Source organism: Lutjanus erythropterus, chromosome 7 (genome assembly GCF_056507025.1).
Source record: "Lutjanus erythropterus isolate fLutEry1 chromosome 7, fLutEry1.hap2, whole genome shotgun sequence".
Lineage (NCBI taxonomy): Eukaryota > Metazoa > Chordata > Actinopteri > Lutjaniformes > Lutjanidae > Lutjanus > Lutjanus erythropterus.
The window spans coordinates 22,783,688-22,801,862 of record NC_139323.1 but is presented as its reverse complement, the minus strand read 5'-3'; the positions used below and the strand labels follow the sequence as shown (position 1 = coordinate 22,801,862).

The following is an 18,175-nucleotide window of genomic DNA, read 5'->3' as shown; positions in this document are numbered from 1 at the left end:
TATTTTTTACAGCTGTGCCCTGGACGCGGACGGCACTGTGCAAGAGCTACATTTTATAAATACATACGAGATATACTCGAGATCTGTGATATCTACTATGAGCCATTCAGAATCAAACACAACATAAAAAAATGACAAGCCGGGCAGAGTGAGGCTAGTGTTTGTGTTTAGAAGCAAAACTGCGGCCATTGCCTTTTTCCTGTCACCATCAAAAAGGCCTTTTCCTGCACCAGCAACAGATAAACCTTTTTGTTTCTTTGTTTTTGTTCTTGGATGAAGATCAAAGCATCAGGTCCAGACTCTGGGCTTGTGATCTGTCAGGGTGCAGGGATTTATATGGCACTTACATCCTACGATACTCATCACATCTGCAAGCCACAGCGATAAATCAGATTGGCAAGCTGCACAGCGTTACATATACAGTACATACGCTGTGAACATGAGGCAACAGATTCAAGTTTTGAAGCAGAGGTGTTTTGTATTGTTAAAAGATAAAACCACAGTTGTTCTGATGGGGTCTCAAGCCTCTTCTCTCCGTTATTGATGAGTTATTTGACTCATCACTGCGATACACGAGAGACGCACCCACAGGAGCATGCACACTTTTTACACACAGATGAAGAGGCTTGATCAATTTCTCTGTCTGCCAAAAGGGTGGTTGAACTGGGCTGAGGGAGCTGGGGGCTGAGGATGGTGGGGGAGGCAGCCCAACAGGAAGTGATTTAATGTCCAAAAAGACATGCGCTTGTTTTTGCGCTGTCTCTTTCCTGTTGTGTTCTGATAGGGACTTCCTCTCCCCAGTGGGGATGGATACGGGTGTCATCCGTCCATCCATCCCACCCACCCCCACCCACACACAGCTCACGGAAATATCATTCTGCTGCCATGCAATCCCTGCAAAAAAAAAAAAATCCATCAAACCCTTCGGACATTGGCGCAAATGGTCACAAAGTGTGCGTGTGTGCATGTGTATGTAAATAACTGGGCGGGCGGAGTGGACACGTGTGAAAACATTTTACATCATAGGCTTTTGTAAACATATGATAAGTTATTGTGAATGCTACACACTTTTGACTATTAAAATTGCAACAACAAATACTGAGAAGGTAAAAAGTTAAGGGGTGAAAGGCCAGGGGGGAGGAGACATTACATTCATCTTTGTAACTTTGTGTGCACTGGCATCCCCATCCATTTGACTGTGTGAGCGTATCAGTAACCTGTGTGTGTACTGTGTGTGGGCCCGGGGAGCCAGAAAGCTCAACCCCAGTCATGGTAACACCAGGATGATCTCTTCCTGTCTGCCTCAGTATCTCTTCAACCAACTCCCTTCCTTTCCGCTAAAACACACAGATACACACACACACTCACACATGCACTCACACATGCGCACACACACACACACACACACTCACACATGCACTCACACACACACACACACACAATTGTGTTACCACGGGCATCTTGTCCTGAAGACATTCTTGATCTCTAACCCTTACTTGAAACTGATCCTTGGTCTAACCCTAAATGTTGTATCTGTTTTTTTTTCCAGGAATTAAATGAACAAAAGTTCAATATAAACAAGGCCTATTTAATACCTCAAAAAAAAAGTATTGACAAAAACTGAATATCATAGGCTTTAAAAAGGTAGTATTGTTATTTGTTGCAGTGATCTTGTGCTTGTATCTCTCTTGTTATTTTCACTCTACCCTGTAAGTCATTTGTTAAAGTAAATCTGGCATGTCCATACTTTGCTCATCTGTGGTACCAGGAGGCTCCACACTCAGAGATTATGGATAAACAGCTCATTCATGGAAGTTCCACTGTTCTCATGTCCTGTCATACAGAGGTGTCCATATAAATACGAACAATCTTCTTAAACAATCAATCACTAACTTGTTAAATGAACACACGACAATGTAGTTAATGGTCTGATTGACTGTGTAGCTTTCCAAAAAGCGATCAGCTAGGGTTATCGGTATCATGGTCAGGGATATTTAAAGAGGACATCTAGCCAGACAGTCCTGGTGATGAGGAGACTGACCTCACATTCTAGGACTGCATGAAATCGTAATGATTTTTATTTTAACTGAAAATACAATTAAAATCAGGATGTGACACTTGTGGGGGTCTGTACCAAACAAACACATTTAATTTTTACATCTGGAGATTTATATTCCAGGGCATCTGTACAGCTCTACAGCATTTCAATATAATTTTTTTTCCTACACATTTTTCCTTTATTAAAAAAATGCAGTTTTTGCAATTTAATAATATTTCAATTAATTGTGCAGCTCTAACTCTTTCAAATAACTAGGCCATGCTGACACCTAAAATCAGATTGTATCATACAGATATTTAACAAGAATAGTAATTAACATTCAAAAGGATAGGGCTTGACTTGAAACCATTTCATAGGCCAAAAACTAAAATTATGTTTACTGAGATGTTTGACTACAAAAGAAGGAATCAAGTGATATCTATCATCGTCCTTAGCATCATGTCTGACTTAAACTTGTTGTCACAGTCTGTCATAGATTAGATTAGACATAGAGTTTAGCTAGCCTTGTTCTGTACACAGAAATGACTTTTTGTGTGGGTGTGTGTATGTCACCAGCTCTCTGTGGCGTTTCCACCACTGGCCAAAAGCAACTCATGCCACAGTGCTTATCTGCTCTCTTCTCTTCTTCTCTGTTGAGCGATTTAAGGCTATCACACACACACAATGACCCACCCTCCAACCTCCTCTCTTACTCATTCACCCCATCTAACAACACACTTGTACACTGTTAGCCACACACACACACACACACACACACACACACACACACACACACACACACAGATGCATATGTGTGCACTCATTCACCTACAGATGGAGGAAATAAGCTCAGTGCTGCCTGTGTCTGCTAAGGATGTGAGGTGCAGTGATGGCACATTAACGATAGGACCCATGACAGCAGTATGCATCAGCCTCACTGAACAAAGCATGCAGCCAGCGTTTAATTCAATGAGGATTGTTTAAGTGAAACAATGGTCCTGCGCCCCACTGAGGGTTAGGAAAGGGTGAGAAAGGTGAGTTTGTCAGTGGTAGCTGGCCGCTGTTTTTGTATTTTAAGCCACGGATGATCCCGTGGGTTTGATGGGGTCGTGCATCAGAAATATCGCTGTGGTGCAGTGACATCCGCTGTTTTTCAGGTAACTAACAAAAAAATCTAACAATGAGTGGGATAAAAGGAAAATACTACCAGACACGCTCACTTATGGCTCATAAAGACTATTTGGAGGCAGTATGATTCATATATGTTTATATTTGCAACATTATTTTTCCTGTCATTCTTATCAAGAACATCCTACAATTAATTTGAAAGTATGAAGGACGAGTTTGCTCAAGTGTCTTTGAGAAAGAATCAATTTGTCTGTGGCATTATTAGCACAGGCATTACACAACATGACAGCACAACAGAAATTCTTCTAACTGTTCTAGTGTCATAAACATTCAGAGCATTTCAAAAGTCTTAACAAATCCATGTGTGGGAAAGCATTGAAAAATACTTAAACTAGTGATGCCACAATTTCCCATTATCTCCATGTTAAAAATCTGATTTATGCATGTCTTTTGTCTAATGTCCACACAAAGGGTTCGGTGCTGTCTACAATCAATCAGAAACTGTTTTACATGAGACATGGAACTGGATGCAGTATGGTGTCATGTGCAAAAAGAAAGTCATAACTTTTAAATTTAACTGGTAGGTTTGTTTTCTTACATTATTGTTGTAATGAGATCAAGCTTTATTGAAAACTGAACATGTTTATGTTCATTATTGCTAGAATTTATGTTGAACAGTACAAATCAGGCAGTCACAAATATTTTCTCAGTAATAGAAAAGGGGTATGATAGTTAAATCATTGATGATTTCACCATTAAATGATCATTTCAAAATTCCTGACAACTCCAGTGTTGTCAAACTTTATCGAAAGAGAGACCACTACACTACATTTAATCAATTAAATAAAACTCTCATTATTTTTACAATATAAAGAGGGTGGATACAATGATCGGACCAAATTTAGTAATGTAGCCCTGCAGGATATGTTACATAATTGATTGTAATGAGCAATTTCTGGTGAGGCCATGTCAGAGAGATGTCGATTCTGTTTTTCTTGATATTTTTTGAGAATCCAGTTTGCCAAATCAGATAGGTTTACATTTGATTACCTTACAATATAATCCAGCCCAATAAAACAGCATTTTCTACATTATAGATTTCTATAATTGGATGCATATCGCTTAAAAAGATCACAGAAATGTGTGACACAAATCATAATTATATATATCAATACATAAACACTAGATATAGGGCAAAGCTACGTGGCCTGTGTGTGTGTGTGTGTTTTCACTCCAGCATTTGCATTCCTCACTGCCCATTTTATCTATGCTAATGGAGTCTACTCATGCAGAGCAGCAGGTCTTAATGAAAAACCTTTGGCTGGTGATCAGTGCTATTGATCAGGCTGAGCTCCAGCTTTAAGCAGGGCTAATTGATCAATCACCACTGGTTGCTTCGGATTAATGGAACATGACTGGTTCTCCCCTGAAGACATACCCACCTCTCTGAGTGTGTGTGTGTGTTTGTGTATGTGTGCTTGTCAGTTATAAACATTGTGCATATGTTTATTTGCATTTGTATGTGAGAGCGCAGGAGTGCAAATAGCCCTGCCTTACCCCTACTGTGTGAAAGAAAAATGACTTTTGATTAAAACTACATAAAAGCAACAAAAGTAAATATTTTCAAGACTCTTTCACTGACACATATATAGTTTCTGTGTGGCATTTTACCATAAATATCACCAAATATCTTTGGCACTTATGGAAGTGAAGAGCATGTTTTCCCTCACAGGGAAATGTTTAACACTTCATCAAACATCTGCTGAAATTAAAGCAGACTTGCTGGAATTGCATTTGTGTGAATGCATGCCTTTAAAGCTCAGTTCAATCTAAAGCTTTAAACTTGTACTTGCAAGGCACCAGTCTGCAACCTTCTGAAAACCTGCCAGTTTACACTATGGTAGCTGAACATAATTTGTAGTGTATTAAAATATAAATGAGCATAGTGAATTTCTTGCTACAGTTGCATTTCTGGCATTGATGAATTGGCATGTGTGTGGCTGCATGGAATGAGACAGAGACGTGGAGTGGATGCGTGATGGTGAATGCGAGCAGAGCAAAAGCAGTGAAACTGTCAGTTAAGGAGTAAATTAAAATTTCAAGGGTTGTTTCATGGACTACTGCTCAAAGAAACTGATAAGGTGATCCTCTCTGTCCTCTGTCCAAAACTGTGTGATGTGTGAAAGTGATATATTTTTTTAAATATACCAGGCTGTTCTAGTGGTCCAATCAATTGCTTTTATCCACTTTCATTAAATTCACATTTCTGATGATGATTTATCAAAAATCTCACAGTGTTAATATTTTGTGAAAGCACCAACTGTCATCCCTACAATTAGGGCTGCACAACTAATCACAATATTATCAAAACTGCAGGATGACCAAGTGCAAAATCCAAATCCCAGACAGAGGTAAAATGTGCGACAAAACAGCACAATAATGAAGTACTGTAGTTCTGCAGAAATTCCCTGGCCTTAAATTCTTGTTTGCCAGATGTAAGAAATCATGCTTGTTTGGTACAGACCACAACATTATATTTTTTTCTTTTTTTTTTTTTTTGGTGAAAATGAACGTTTGGGTTAATGTAATGTGACCTACAGAGTGTTGGTGTGTATTCTTCCAATCAACAGTCTCATCCTCAAGAAGAGCTGCTGAGTCCCAAACCCTGGTCTAAATGCTGTTCTAGAAAACTTTCCATACTGGCAAGAACATAGAGGAATAAAAGACATTTCTGACATTAAAAAAATCATTAAAGGTATCAGATATCAGCTGCAAAAACCCTAGTGTATATTTTGTGTCTTGCTAGTCCCACAGCTGACAGACATGACACGAGCAGTTCCCCGGCCAGGAAGGACTGAAGCACACAGGCCAAAACAGGAAGCCCCAACAACACTCCACAACACACACACATACACACGTTCATAACCCTCCCACTGAATGACTGACAGACTGGCTGGCCAGTGTGGGTTCCATGGAGGATTTCTGTCTGTATGTGTGTTGGGGGGGGGGGGCAAGGTTCCAGCTGGCCCGTCATGGGACTCCCAGTTGCGTGTGAATGGTACTCAGAGGGAGCAATGGCTAACTGGTCCAACACTGAAGCACTCAACAGGCTGGAAAAGGTCGACTGGGGTGAGGTTCAACAGGGCAAAACCAGGAATACTGTTTTTATGTTTAATGCAACAGACCTAAAGGGCCTTTGGATTATTTCAAAATGGTGGTTCATTTAAAATAATAAAATAATTTGAACTGAAAAAAAGTGTAATGATTATCGCAAGGATTGAAAAAATATAATCATTATTTAATTGGGGTCAAAAGTACTGGAAGACATCTCGTCTGGTCCAGACTTTGAGACTTTTCAGAATCGGGAATACTATTTATTGATCCCTTGGGGGAAAACTGGTTGTGTTACAGTTGCACCAATCCAAGAATGTAAGTATATATAAGCATATTGAAAATATAGGAAAATAGGCATGAAAGTAATATGTATGTAAAAATAAGAATAAGTTAAAATGTGTGTATTATACAACAATATATAGAAAAAATTCAAAATAAGAAAATAAGACGCGTAAAAATATAATAACATGTATACAATACATATAACAGTCTATGCATAGTATAAACAAACAACAATACTGAAGACTAATGCAAAATTACAGGCATGAAACCTGCTGCAGACCATGGTCCTGATCATAAGTGGAACTTTGGTCCTACTGAAAGATCAGACTGAACCATGGTTTGGTGTGTTTCTAGTCTGAAAACACTTCAGGGTTCAGACATTCCGAGTACAGTAAGTTCTGGCAGGCTATATTCAGAACTGGAGAAAGGAACATAACAAAACAAAATATTCTGCAGTAGCACAAGGGGAAAGGAGGAGAGCAAATGTTTTAAATGACAGAACAACAATGTAACAAAAATGTGAACCTTAATTTGCACCTTGGTTCAGACTTTTGGGTGTGAAAAGCTCCTGAGAAATGTCATCCATAATGCTTGGTTTTCTTGTCATTACTTTTCGTATCAGGATATAAGCCATATATATTATATTTTTAAAAAATTCAAGTAATGCTGCTGCATTGCTCGTGGATAAGCGAGCCACTCAGGTGGCCAAAAAAGTGTTACTCTTGTATTCTGATACAATGACAAAAACTTTTCATAACTTTCCCAACATCGCAGCTGGCAAAAAGAAAATGTACATCAACTTTGCATACGTCACAAAATCCATTTACAACACTCTACTTACATGAATCACAATTTTTTTTCAAAAACAGCTGAAAACAATCGCCACACTCACTAAAAACGTATCTTTGATTGTGACTGGGCTGTGCTGGACCGCCTCGACAACACACACACACTCACACACACATGCATGCACACCATCTCCACCTCCTATCATTTAGTTAACCTTGACCAACTAACCAACCACACATAAACACTCACACCCTCCTATCCTGTGACTGAGTCTCACATTTTGTGGAATGAGACCACACTTCCACCCAATAACCTCTAGTGTGAACTTAATTGTGTATACTCTGGTGTTGAGTTTCGGACCGTGCCTGGGTCTCGTAGCACTCAAAGAGAAACAGACGCTGTGAACTTGACAATGAGTGAGAGAGAGCGCGAGAGGGAGAGAGAGAGGGAGAGAGAGAGAGAGAGAGAGAGTGAAAGAGAGGGAGAGGGAGCGAGAGACACAGACCACCCAACGGCTGCGAAGAAAAACAAAGCTGGGTGGAAAGCAAAGTCAGCTTCGATCAACTCGGAGGTAGGACAGTTGGAAGTTGTGTGGTAGCAGTTCGCTAAGGGTGAAAGAGACAGAGAAAAGTGGAGTGCTGAAAATATCACTTAATCCTGAAGTAGGTCTTTAACAGCATTTATCTCAATGAAAAATCTGCTGTTTTGTTTAATGTAATTATTTATTTTTAAGTCAGTTTTTTGTAATTTCTGTTTCTTAATATGGCTGAAAAGTTGCTAGTTCTGGGACAATTTCTGGTGTTATCAAGGAGTGGAGGTACACATGAGCAGTGCTTTTTTAATCTTCCACTCTGAGCACTGCTGTTTTCTATTTTAGACCCCACTTTCACTTATAATTCAGAGTTCAGTTTTGCTTACTTAGGGATAGAAATACATTTCTAAAACGTTCCTGAATAAGAAGTTGGATATCCCCTCTATGAACATGGATTCTAGCATTTCTGCTTTTAATTTGTGATCCGTACCCTCCCTTCTTCTTTGTTATTTGTTTTTTTTAGATTGTTTTTACACTGATATCACTTATTACTGTTCTATTTGTTGCTGCTTTTATGCTGATATTGCCTTTACTGTTTCTATATTTTGTAACTAATTTTCTGCCATGTAAAAATGCCTGAGTACCTTTTAAAGTTCTACACAAATAAAATATATTCTCATTACTGTTATTATTAAAAAATCAATGCAATACAAACATTTACTACAGGTGTCCATCTTAATTTAACTACTCTGTGCAACAGAATAACTTTATTCTTTGTCACATAAAAACAGGATTCAAAACCACTGGACTGGGTTATGGCTGGCTTTGAATCACTAAATCAACTGGAAAAAAAACTCAGAAGGTAAAGTGATTGACACTCTGCCCTCCATTAATAATAACCACTCATGTGCCTTGATCTGGATACTTAACCTCTTGGTGTATGAATCTGAAGCACAAAAGACATTCAGTACAATTTTGTCTGAATAAACAAAGGTAAAGACACCAAGCATGTGTAATTCACACAGTGTGCTCTTTATAATTTAGTTATTTCAGCAGCATATAAATCATAAGGTTTAAGCATTGTTAACATTATGTAACTCCAGATATCAGATTTTCTACAAATCTGGGATACAAAAGACTGTAGATTTAGCATGAATTAAAGTAACTTGTTAAAAGAGTTATGAGGTGATGTGTGATGTGATTCTAATGCTGGCCACCAGGGGGACGGGGACATGCACAGAGTTGAGGCTTCGATTTATTTCAGTGGAGAGGCAGTTAGTCAAGCATGGTGCAAGTGTGTGTGAGAGACAGAGTGAGCGGGAGAGGGAAAGGGACCTCTGTTAAGTCCTGTAAGTAGTTTCACTGATATGAAAAAAAAAAGAAAAAGAAAATAAAGTTACCTGGTGTTGACTGTGTAGTCATTGAAAAGCAAATCTTAAAAAGCAATGAGTTTCAACGCCTGTTCATATCATGTCATCATTGAGTAGCAGGAAATCCAGGGCTAAAACTCATACAATATTTTATTTTACTGTACTTAATAATGAAGTATAGAAGTGTATGGTTACATATTTTTAATTAATTATCCTTTACAGAATACATTTTTAAAAGGCTAGGTTAAACTTTCTAGTTTTAACTGTACAAAGGTTTATCATGTTTTTATTTATTTATTTACTGTATCGTTAACAGGGAGAATTACAAGTATTTATTCTAACTTCTGGAAACGAAGCTCAATCAGACTGAACAGACAAACTTAAGTGTACTAACAGACCTGCTGCTGTTGAACGTGTTAACCAACACAGTAGTCAGTCAGCCCCTGACTTCAGTCTGTTTTTGTCCTGAGGTCAAAGATCAAATGCCACTGTTTGACCCCCTGAACTGCCCCGTTACCCAAAGCTCAAAGTCAAACTGTAGTGACGGATACACCCTGCTCTGTGTGCGTGAGTGTAAGGAGTCAGTTACCTTTCTATGCAGATGAGCGCCTTTGGAGGTTTGGCTCGAGGGATTGTCTAGTCTCTCTGGAACACAAGGAATGGACAGCTGACCTGAAGACAGACAGACAGACAGGCAGACACACACACACACACAGAGAGAGAGAGAGAGAGAGAGAGAGAGAGAGAGAGAGAGAGAGAGAGAGAGAGAGAGAGAGAGAGAGTGTGTGTTAGGACTGCCAATAGTGTTCAGCTCTGCTGAAAAGTAACCAAATACACACATGCACACACACAAGGACACGTGCTTGGAGCAAGTAAGGTAGAAGGGGTATCTTAAAGTATCTTAAATTTTGCAATGAATAATAACATACAAAAGACCATAATTTACATATTTGAAGTTAATAAGATATGACAGAATTTCATTCATATTTTATAACCCAAATATTACCCTGAAAAATCCTAAGACAACATTGTGGGTGTGATTTTTCTATTTTACATTTGTTCTGAATAATTATACCGGCGCCATCCAAGAGCAACATTCAACAGAGGCTGAATGTGGTCTTACTGATTCATGTGCATGTGCTATATGCCCCCACAAACACACTTGCTGTTGGATAAGAGCATAAATTGCTAATATTAATTTTTCTAATTTCAGAATCATGACCTAGAAACGGAATGTAACATATCACCACAATGTCCAGGAAGTGGGCAAAGGAAGGGCTATTTTTGAACCACTTAGTGTCATTCTTCTCCTGTTCTTCTTATACAGTTTATCAACTGTCATTCAAGCATTTAGTAAAAATTAAGACTTTCAACATGTTTATTCAGGATTCATCTTGACAAATGGGATAACATTAAGATAATCTTTCAATTGTTTAAGCATTGTTTCACTCTTTGTCTGTGCCTATATGTTTTTGTATGTTTTCTTTAATGTTTGTTATATGCCATCAACCTGCTAGGGACTGCAGATTATTATTTAATTCATGTGCATTGTCCCTTCTTAAGTAAAACAAACATCAACAATTAAATAGCTTGTGTGTAGGTTCCAGTTAGTCCAAACTGCACAAATCAAAAAGCTCTTTAAATAACTAACAAAAGTATTTTAGTGTACATGTGAACCATCAAGTTAAATATAATAAAAATGATCCAAGGATTTCTCCCCTGTATGTGACCTGTAAGATGCACTGATCTGAACCAATTATAGAAGGAAACAAGACAGAATTACAAAGGATGGCCCAAAGGTGGAGGATTATAAATTGGAGCCAATTAAAGCAGAAAACGAAGAGGGCAAGACAAGCGTGGCTAATGATACCATATTCATCAACTTCTGACACTCATTTTACATTTCAGGCACTTAGCAGCTCATCTGGACTGTCTTACAATGACTGAGCAGGTACTGTAAGGGTTGTTCAAGGACACTTCAAAAGGCCAGATGAACACTGATGGACACCAGGATTACTGCATAGATCCAATGGGACATATCCCTAATTATAATGCCACCTTGCTATCAGATGGACTATGGAAAACATTTTTTCTAATATATTTGCAGCATCTCATGTTTCTGTCCAACAATATACATTTAAATAACTATTGGCACACAAACAATCATAAATGGATGATATTCCGCCTCACGGTTGTATGCCTCCACCAACCAGTCACTTTACATTCATGTCTGTTTAATATATGTAGTGAAGACTTTGAAGGAATTTAATAAAAGGTATTATGTGTATTTTTCATCACTATATTGACATGTATGATTCCTCTGAATTTCCAGTTTCCAGCGAGAAACATGCTGTCCATGCTGCCAGGACCCTGGCACAGTCGGAGGCATGAAAATGTGACACACTAGCTATAGTTAAGTAGTTATACATATTTAGCTGATTTTTGTAAGTTTACTCACAATAGACGTGGAGATACAGGGAGCAAATTTTGATGCAAATTGTATCTGTAAAGTTCAAAGTGTATTAACACTATTCCTGCTTTGCTAGCTAGTGTATTATCAATTAAACCGAGATTAAAATTCTGATTAGCTCACCGAGTAACATTTGCAATCTAACTAATAAATTTCATCAAAGTCCTCCCATCCTATATCAGGTAGTTTCTCATGTTTCTAGAGAAGGGTTGTCATGATACCAAAATTTTAAACTTTGAGGCAATTGTACTACACAAGAAAACAATATGTTGCATCACTTTCAATATTGTGACAAAAAAGTCCAAGGCACACAAAATATGATAATTTCTTCTTTATAAATTAACCTGTCTAACCAGTCTTGTTTATAAGCTTTGGTACTTTTGATACAATCAAATGTTAGTATTTGATGTGGTATTGAAAAGCATTAACGTAGCAGTGTGTTTGATAACCTTATCCGGGTTTACCTCACGAGAAGCATGTATTTAGCTTTAAAATCCTTGTGACATTGTGAAGAAAAATATGCATATACACATTTATTATATGCAGTTTTTTTATGAACGATAACTTAGAACAGATTAAAGTGTGTAAACTGTATGATTTGGTTGGTTGTTTTTCCAACCAGTGAAATCATCTAATAAAACAACATTTAAGAGTTACGCTAAATTTAGACTATTTTTTACATTTCATGTTGAAGAAACTTGGTCTTTACATCATTTGTGTCCCCAGCAGTCAAACAATCTGTATGTTAAACCGTAACATTACATACATACATAGATATATGGACACAATCTCAGTAGGTATATCATTGTCATGAACCCATCCGCCCCATCTGTCTGTCTACCTGCCTGTCTCTCTCCTCTCGTTCAGGGCCTGTCATGACTGCTCTCCAGCAGCCCCCCTGTGTCTGGATTAATCTCTCTGGTTGACTGCTGATCTGAAGGTGGGTCGGCCGCCATCCACCAACACCAAAACTAATTTCACTGTGTCACCGCGTGACACCCCCGCCCACCAACCCCACTGACACCCACACGAGCACACACATTGCAAAATATCTTCATCTGTCTCTGTCTCATCTACATGTACGAGGGCAGCAGGGCGGGTGACTAGTCCGAAGGAGAAAGGTCAGCGCATTGAAGGAGTTCATCATTCTGAGGTGTCACAGTCGCTCTTTAGGAGAGCAGATGAAGGGAAGAGGAAGGAGGAGAGGATGGGAAGGAGGGAGTAACAGAAAAAGAGAAGGGGGGGGGGGGTCCGTTTTATAGTTGTGTGGTTATTGGTTATCAGCCAAAAGTTCGTCATGGCCTGCAGAGTTGGCTGGCGTCCACTGTGTGCAAATCAATCATCATACTGTTTGTGTTTCACCATCACGTGTTGTCTTTGATTGTATCTTAATTATGAGAAAACTACACACACTCACACACGCCTTACTCAAGCTACGAATGGTCATTTGGTGGCTAAAAACACACCAGAGGGTTTATTGAAACACCAGAAGCTGGTAGTCACACACACATGCACACACGTTCAGTCATTCCGAAATGATCATACAATGCATCCACCATACTTGCTGGCGTCTGGCATGAGGTAAACAGCTTTTAATAGCATCAAACCCGCTGCAGTTTGTTTGGGACCATCTGTCCAGTCTATTGTGTTTCTCTGTTGTGGCTCTTTGGAAGCCCATCGGGTGACAGCTGATGTATGGGCTCCTACAAAGTCCCCAGCCAGGCCCTCGGGATCCTGCCACACCGTTTTCTCCCCATCTACTATCTATTTCTTCTTCTTTTGCTTCCGTTTTGTCTTATTATTTTCCTTGTCCCTTTTCTGCTTCACAGAGTATTTTTTTAGACCATGGTGCTGCAGTCTGCATCTTCCAGGGGTGCTCTGTCAGTTTATTATAGGTAATAAGAGTGAAGGAACAGGAAATTGTGTGCATATGTGTGTGTCTGTGTTAAAAGAGCAGGATAAGGACAAGCATCAAAGGGAGTGCTTATCAACTGTGCTTTTGGTTAGGCTAAGGTTGGACAAAAAGACTTACATTTGTTAGTTTTGTGTTTACCTTTAGCTTAATACAGTCATATATTTCAGCATTAAAAGAAAGGAATATTAATAAACGTCCTCATAGTTTGTGGTTGACCTTGTGACTATTTAATGTCATGACCCCCACAAAAATGAAACCAATGTGTAAGATGCAAAATACTACTGTATGTATGTATGTATGTATGTAAAATTGTGAAAAATGCTCATCAAATTCCTTCTATTGTCCAATCAAGAGTCCAAAGCCCCAAGACTCTTCATTTACCATCATAAGTGACAAAGAAAAGCAGGAAATTCTCACATTTAAGTAGCATTTTACCAAAACGATTAATTATCAAAATAGTTGGAAATTAATTTTCTTTTGATCTAGAATTGATCAATTAACTTAGCTTTGCAGCTCTACTTTAAAAGAAATATAATTCTACAGCATGAGAAGATACAAAGAATCTGTAAACTGTAAACAAGCAAGACAAAACACCCCCAAATCAGAAATTCATATTTTTCCTCTTACCACTATTCATCCATCTAGATTGTTTTGGTTTGAGTTGCTGTACAGATGTCTGCTTTCCCTAAAATATAACAGGGCTGGTTGGTTCTTGGTTCGTGTGCTCAAAACACTGAAAAAATACATTAACACCAGTATCTCTTACCAGAAATCATGACCCTGTTATTCCAGATAATCTGTGTTTCATGTAGGAACTACTTTCCCTCTGCAGTAGAATCTACTGGAATTACTTTCTGTGTAGAGAAAAGAAAGTAGTTCCTACATGAAACTCACAAGGTCTGTGGATTATCTTGAGTGACTGGGTCACAATATCTGTAAAGAGACATAGCTGTTAGTATTTTTTTTGCACTTTGAGCAACACAAGAGTGTGATCTAGTTCCTTTATATTCTATAACTCCAAAACTCTGCAACTCACAGAAAAACAATCTAGATGAATAAATAGCACTACAGGTCAGAGGAAAATATGTATTTTTAATTTAGGGGTCAAATTTGTTGTTAACATTAGAACATTTCTGGTAGTATAGTTAGATAGCTGTGAACTGGGAATTCACAAGTGTTAATATCTCAATATTTTTAGACTATTCTGTGATTTCAAATATATATCTTGCTACACACAGTTTCTCTATAATAACATACCTTTAGTGCTGGGTGGTGTGGACAAAATCATCAATATATTTTGAGCAAATACTTTAAAATCAATATTGTGACAATATTGTAGGGACGGCTATTCGTGCTTTCACAAAATATTAAAACAATGAGATTTTTTGATAAATAATAATCAGTACTGTGGATATGATGTCTATGTGGCTAAATAGAAGCCATATCAGAACATAACAATATCCATAAGTAGTCTCATATCACACAATCAATATAATATTGATATTTTGCGCATCCCAAATTTAAGGGCTTTGAGTGCAATGTGGAACAGGTACAACTTCTACCATTCCTTTACTGGTCTACAATGGGCACCCTTGTATGCAAACAGCACCACCGTCACATCTCTGCCTGACTGAGAATTTTTCTCCTATTGTTTATAGAAAAAAAAACACCAGTGTGAATATAAGGGGTTGAGGGGTACGCTAGGGTTGAAGGGTGGGGGGGTGAACGCTGGGTTCAGGAAGTTTTCACTCCTTTCTTCCCAGGGTGCCCCTGGCCTCTCCAACTTTCAGTCAAAGGCTGAAAGAAGCCAGATGCAGGCAGGATAATCACCACCTAATAAGAGGCTATATTGAAAGCAGGCTGGTGCTCATACCCTACAAGCTTGAAAGACCTGTGCACACACATACGCACATTTACACATGGGTAGTTGAATACATATGCGCATACACACGCACACACAGTCAGGGCAGGTGCAATTATGGTGTGTGATGACACACTTTAAAAAGAAGCATATCACTCACATTCTGTACATGAACGAAACACAACATGCTCACACACACATAAAAACACACAGACAGCCACACAGGATCCAGATCATTTTTCCTTCCTCTGACTTTAGTCTTTCTACCACCAGCCTAGAAAAATGTTAGCATATGGAAAAAGATATCAATAATTTCATGATATACCAATTATCAATTTAGGAAAAGACAGAACAGGATCCTCTACAGGTTTGTGTCTGTTTTATAGTGACCCTATGAAAGAATATAAGGATAAGCACAGTAACTGAAGTTCTACCCACAAGAGAAAAAAAAGAGAACTTTCTATAATGGAGAAGGGAGAACTTTCTATAACCGTTTCAGGAGCACTGTTGTTTCAAAAATATTTACTGTATATTACTATATTGATTACTACTACGTATTTTTTTTTCTTTGTTTTTTGGTCCTCATTATGTATAAAAAATTTAACTGTACTTCCTTTGTATGTTGGAACAGCTTCTGATGGAGACTAAAAAATATGCTGGCAGTGCTAAAACAAAACAAAACAAAACAAAAAACAGCTGAGGGGATCATCCAACCACCAATCTTACATTTCATCAGAAAAAATGGCTCAACCGGCATTGGTCGACTGCAGCCCAAAATGAATCAGCACCATTTAAAAATGTGGTCTACCATTCCATGTGTATTTAAGCAAAGAACATGTTTTTTTTTCTCTCACGCATGGCTTTGCAGACACAAACACTCACCATTTAGCATTCATGAATTAAAAAAAAAAATACTAACAGTGACTACGTACATCAGTACGTCTGCAGCATGCAACATGTTAGAGACATGCTTACACTAATATTTCAAAACCGACTCATGCAGACAGTTGTATTTAGATTGCTTCAAGGCGGTCATTCACTTAGCTGTAACTTTATGGTGCAGGATAGTAGCTTTTATGTGTAGTACTTAAGCAAATAAAATATTAGAGGTAATGAGCAATGGTGTTAAGAGGAGGGACTGTGCCCTTTTCTATCCACAGGAGGTGGTCTTGGTTGGTGGAAGTGAAAGTTTTGTAGAAACATGCCTGTACTGCTTAAGTTTTCTATATTCCTTTACTTTATTCACTAGAATACTTATTTTCATTTACACATCACCTGCCTTGCTTTCTTCCTGTCTATTACTATCATCTCCCTGGTCACCTTCTATCTTCTGCAATACCTCTTTTTTTCACCTTTTCGCTGTGCAATGGAGTTTTGGTTTATGCAGGCTGAGCATGTTCTGCAGGGGAAGACTGAGGCGATGTGGGAATTTACTATGATAAATTATTATTTGTTTTGGTTATTTCTCTGTCTGCAAAAACTTGTGAAAAGAAACTACAGCAAGTGTTGAGTTTGTAATGCTAACCTTGTTTTACTAATGTTCGTAATTGTCTGGTCTTAAATCAAAACAGTTTTTACTCAGGATGTTCAAGGTAACTAATTTCCCTGTTGATTAAATGGAAATTTAAATCTAGCTGACTTGTCTAAAAGTAAGAAAACATTCGGAAAACAGTCAAATTTTGCACAAATTATTAAAAAGTAAAATAAATATTTTCTAAAAAATATTGTGTATTATGTATTAAGAGCCATTAGAAGCCATTACTCATATTATTCAATAATCTAGTTGTATTCTAAACGCAGCTGAAATGTGCATCACTATGTGCCATGCGCTATGAACACTGCACATTATCCTGCAAAACAAGTCATTAAATTAATTATTTTTTCAGATCTAGCAGGATCATAGTCATATCTGTGGGTAAACAATTTCATATATGACATTGTAATGTTAGCTGCCACATTAGCAGTGGTAGCACCAGCATCCTGCTCTCCTTGCAAGTTAACATCCACATGCCTGTGCTAAATGTGGGTACTTATTCCTCCAGTTGAGTAGTTATGTTAGTTTATTCAGACACAGCCTACATACAGCTTTATTTTAATTTTCTAGATCAAAATACTGCCAAACCACACTGCTTTTAGGATACGTTATCTTTGCCCCACTTTCTACTTTCCACCTTGCTGGTTTACATCCAGGCATTAGCACAGGGAGAGGGGGGCTACTGTCTGCTGGTGCTGTAGTCCTGACTAGTGGCAGGCGGCTGTGTTATATTGTAGAGGCAACAGTTAACTGCCGTTGCACATGAATAAATATTAATAATTAATTTAACTGACTAGTATTACTGGTGCCAAATAGCACCAATTTGCAATTGGTGGGCTAAAAACACTTGGGGCACTGCACTGAATTTACATAGATAAGCTGCAAAAATCCTCCTCCAAACACACACAAACACACTGACTCTACAACATGTAAATGCAAACACATGCAAGCCCTTATTGTAACACACACACAATTCCAAATATATATTCATAATCCAGCCATCCTTTCACACACCCTCACACACAACACAATCATTAGTCCAAACGTACACATCCCCGCTGTGGCACAGCACACCCTGTGTCCTGCTCTTACACCATCAGCAGCATCAAAAGGAGAATCTATATTCTCCCCTCTGCCTTTTT

The 18,175-nt window shown here is 38.3% G+C and overlaps 1 protein-coding gene across 1 annotated transcript in view; it reads right to left on the bottom strand.

The window, feature by feature from the left end:
• LOC146324021 (adhesion G protein-coupled receptor D2) overlaps positions 1-18,175 on the bottom strand; it is a 111,793-nt gene that overhangs the window by 13,554 nt on the left and 80,064 nt on the right. The window contains exon 23 of the mRNA XM_084722238.1: positions 9,843-9,925. Coding sequence (XP_084578364.1) covers positions 9,843-9,925 — 83 coding nt within the window. The remainder of the gene's footprint in view (positions 1-9,842; positions 9,926-18,175) is intronic.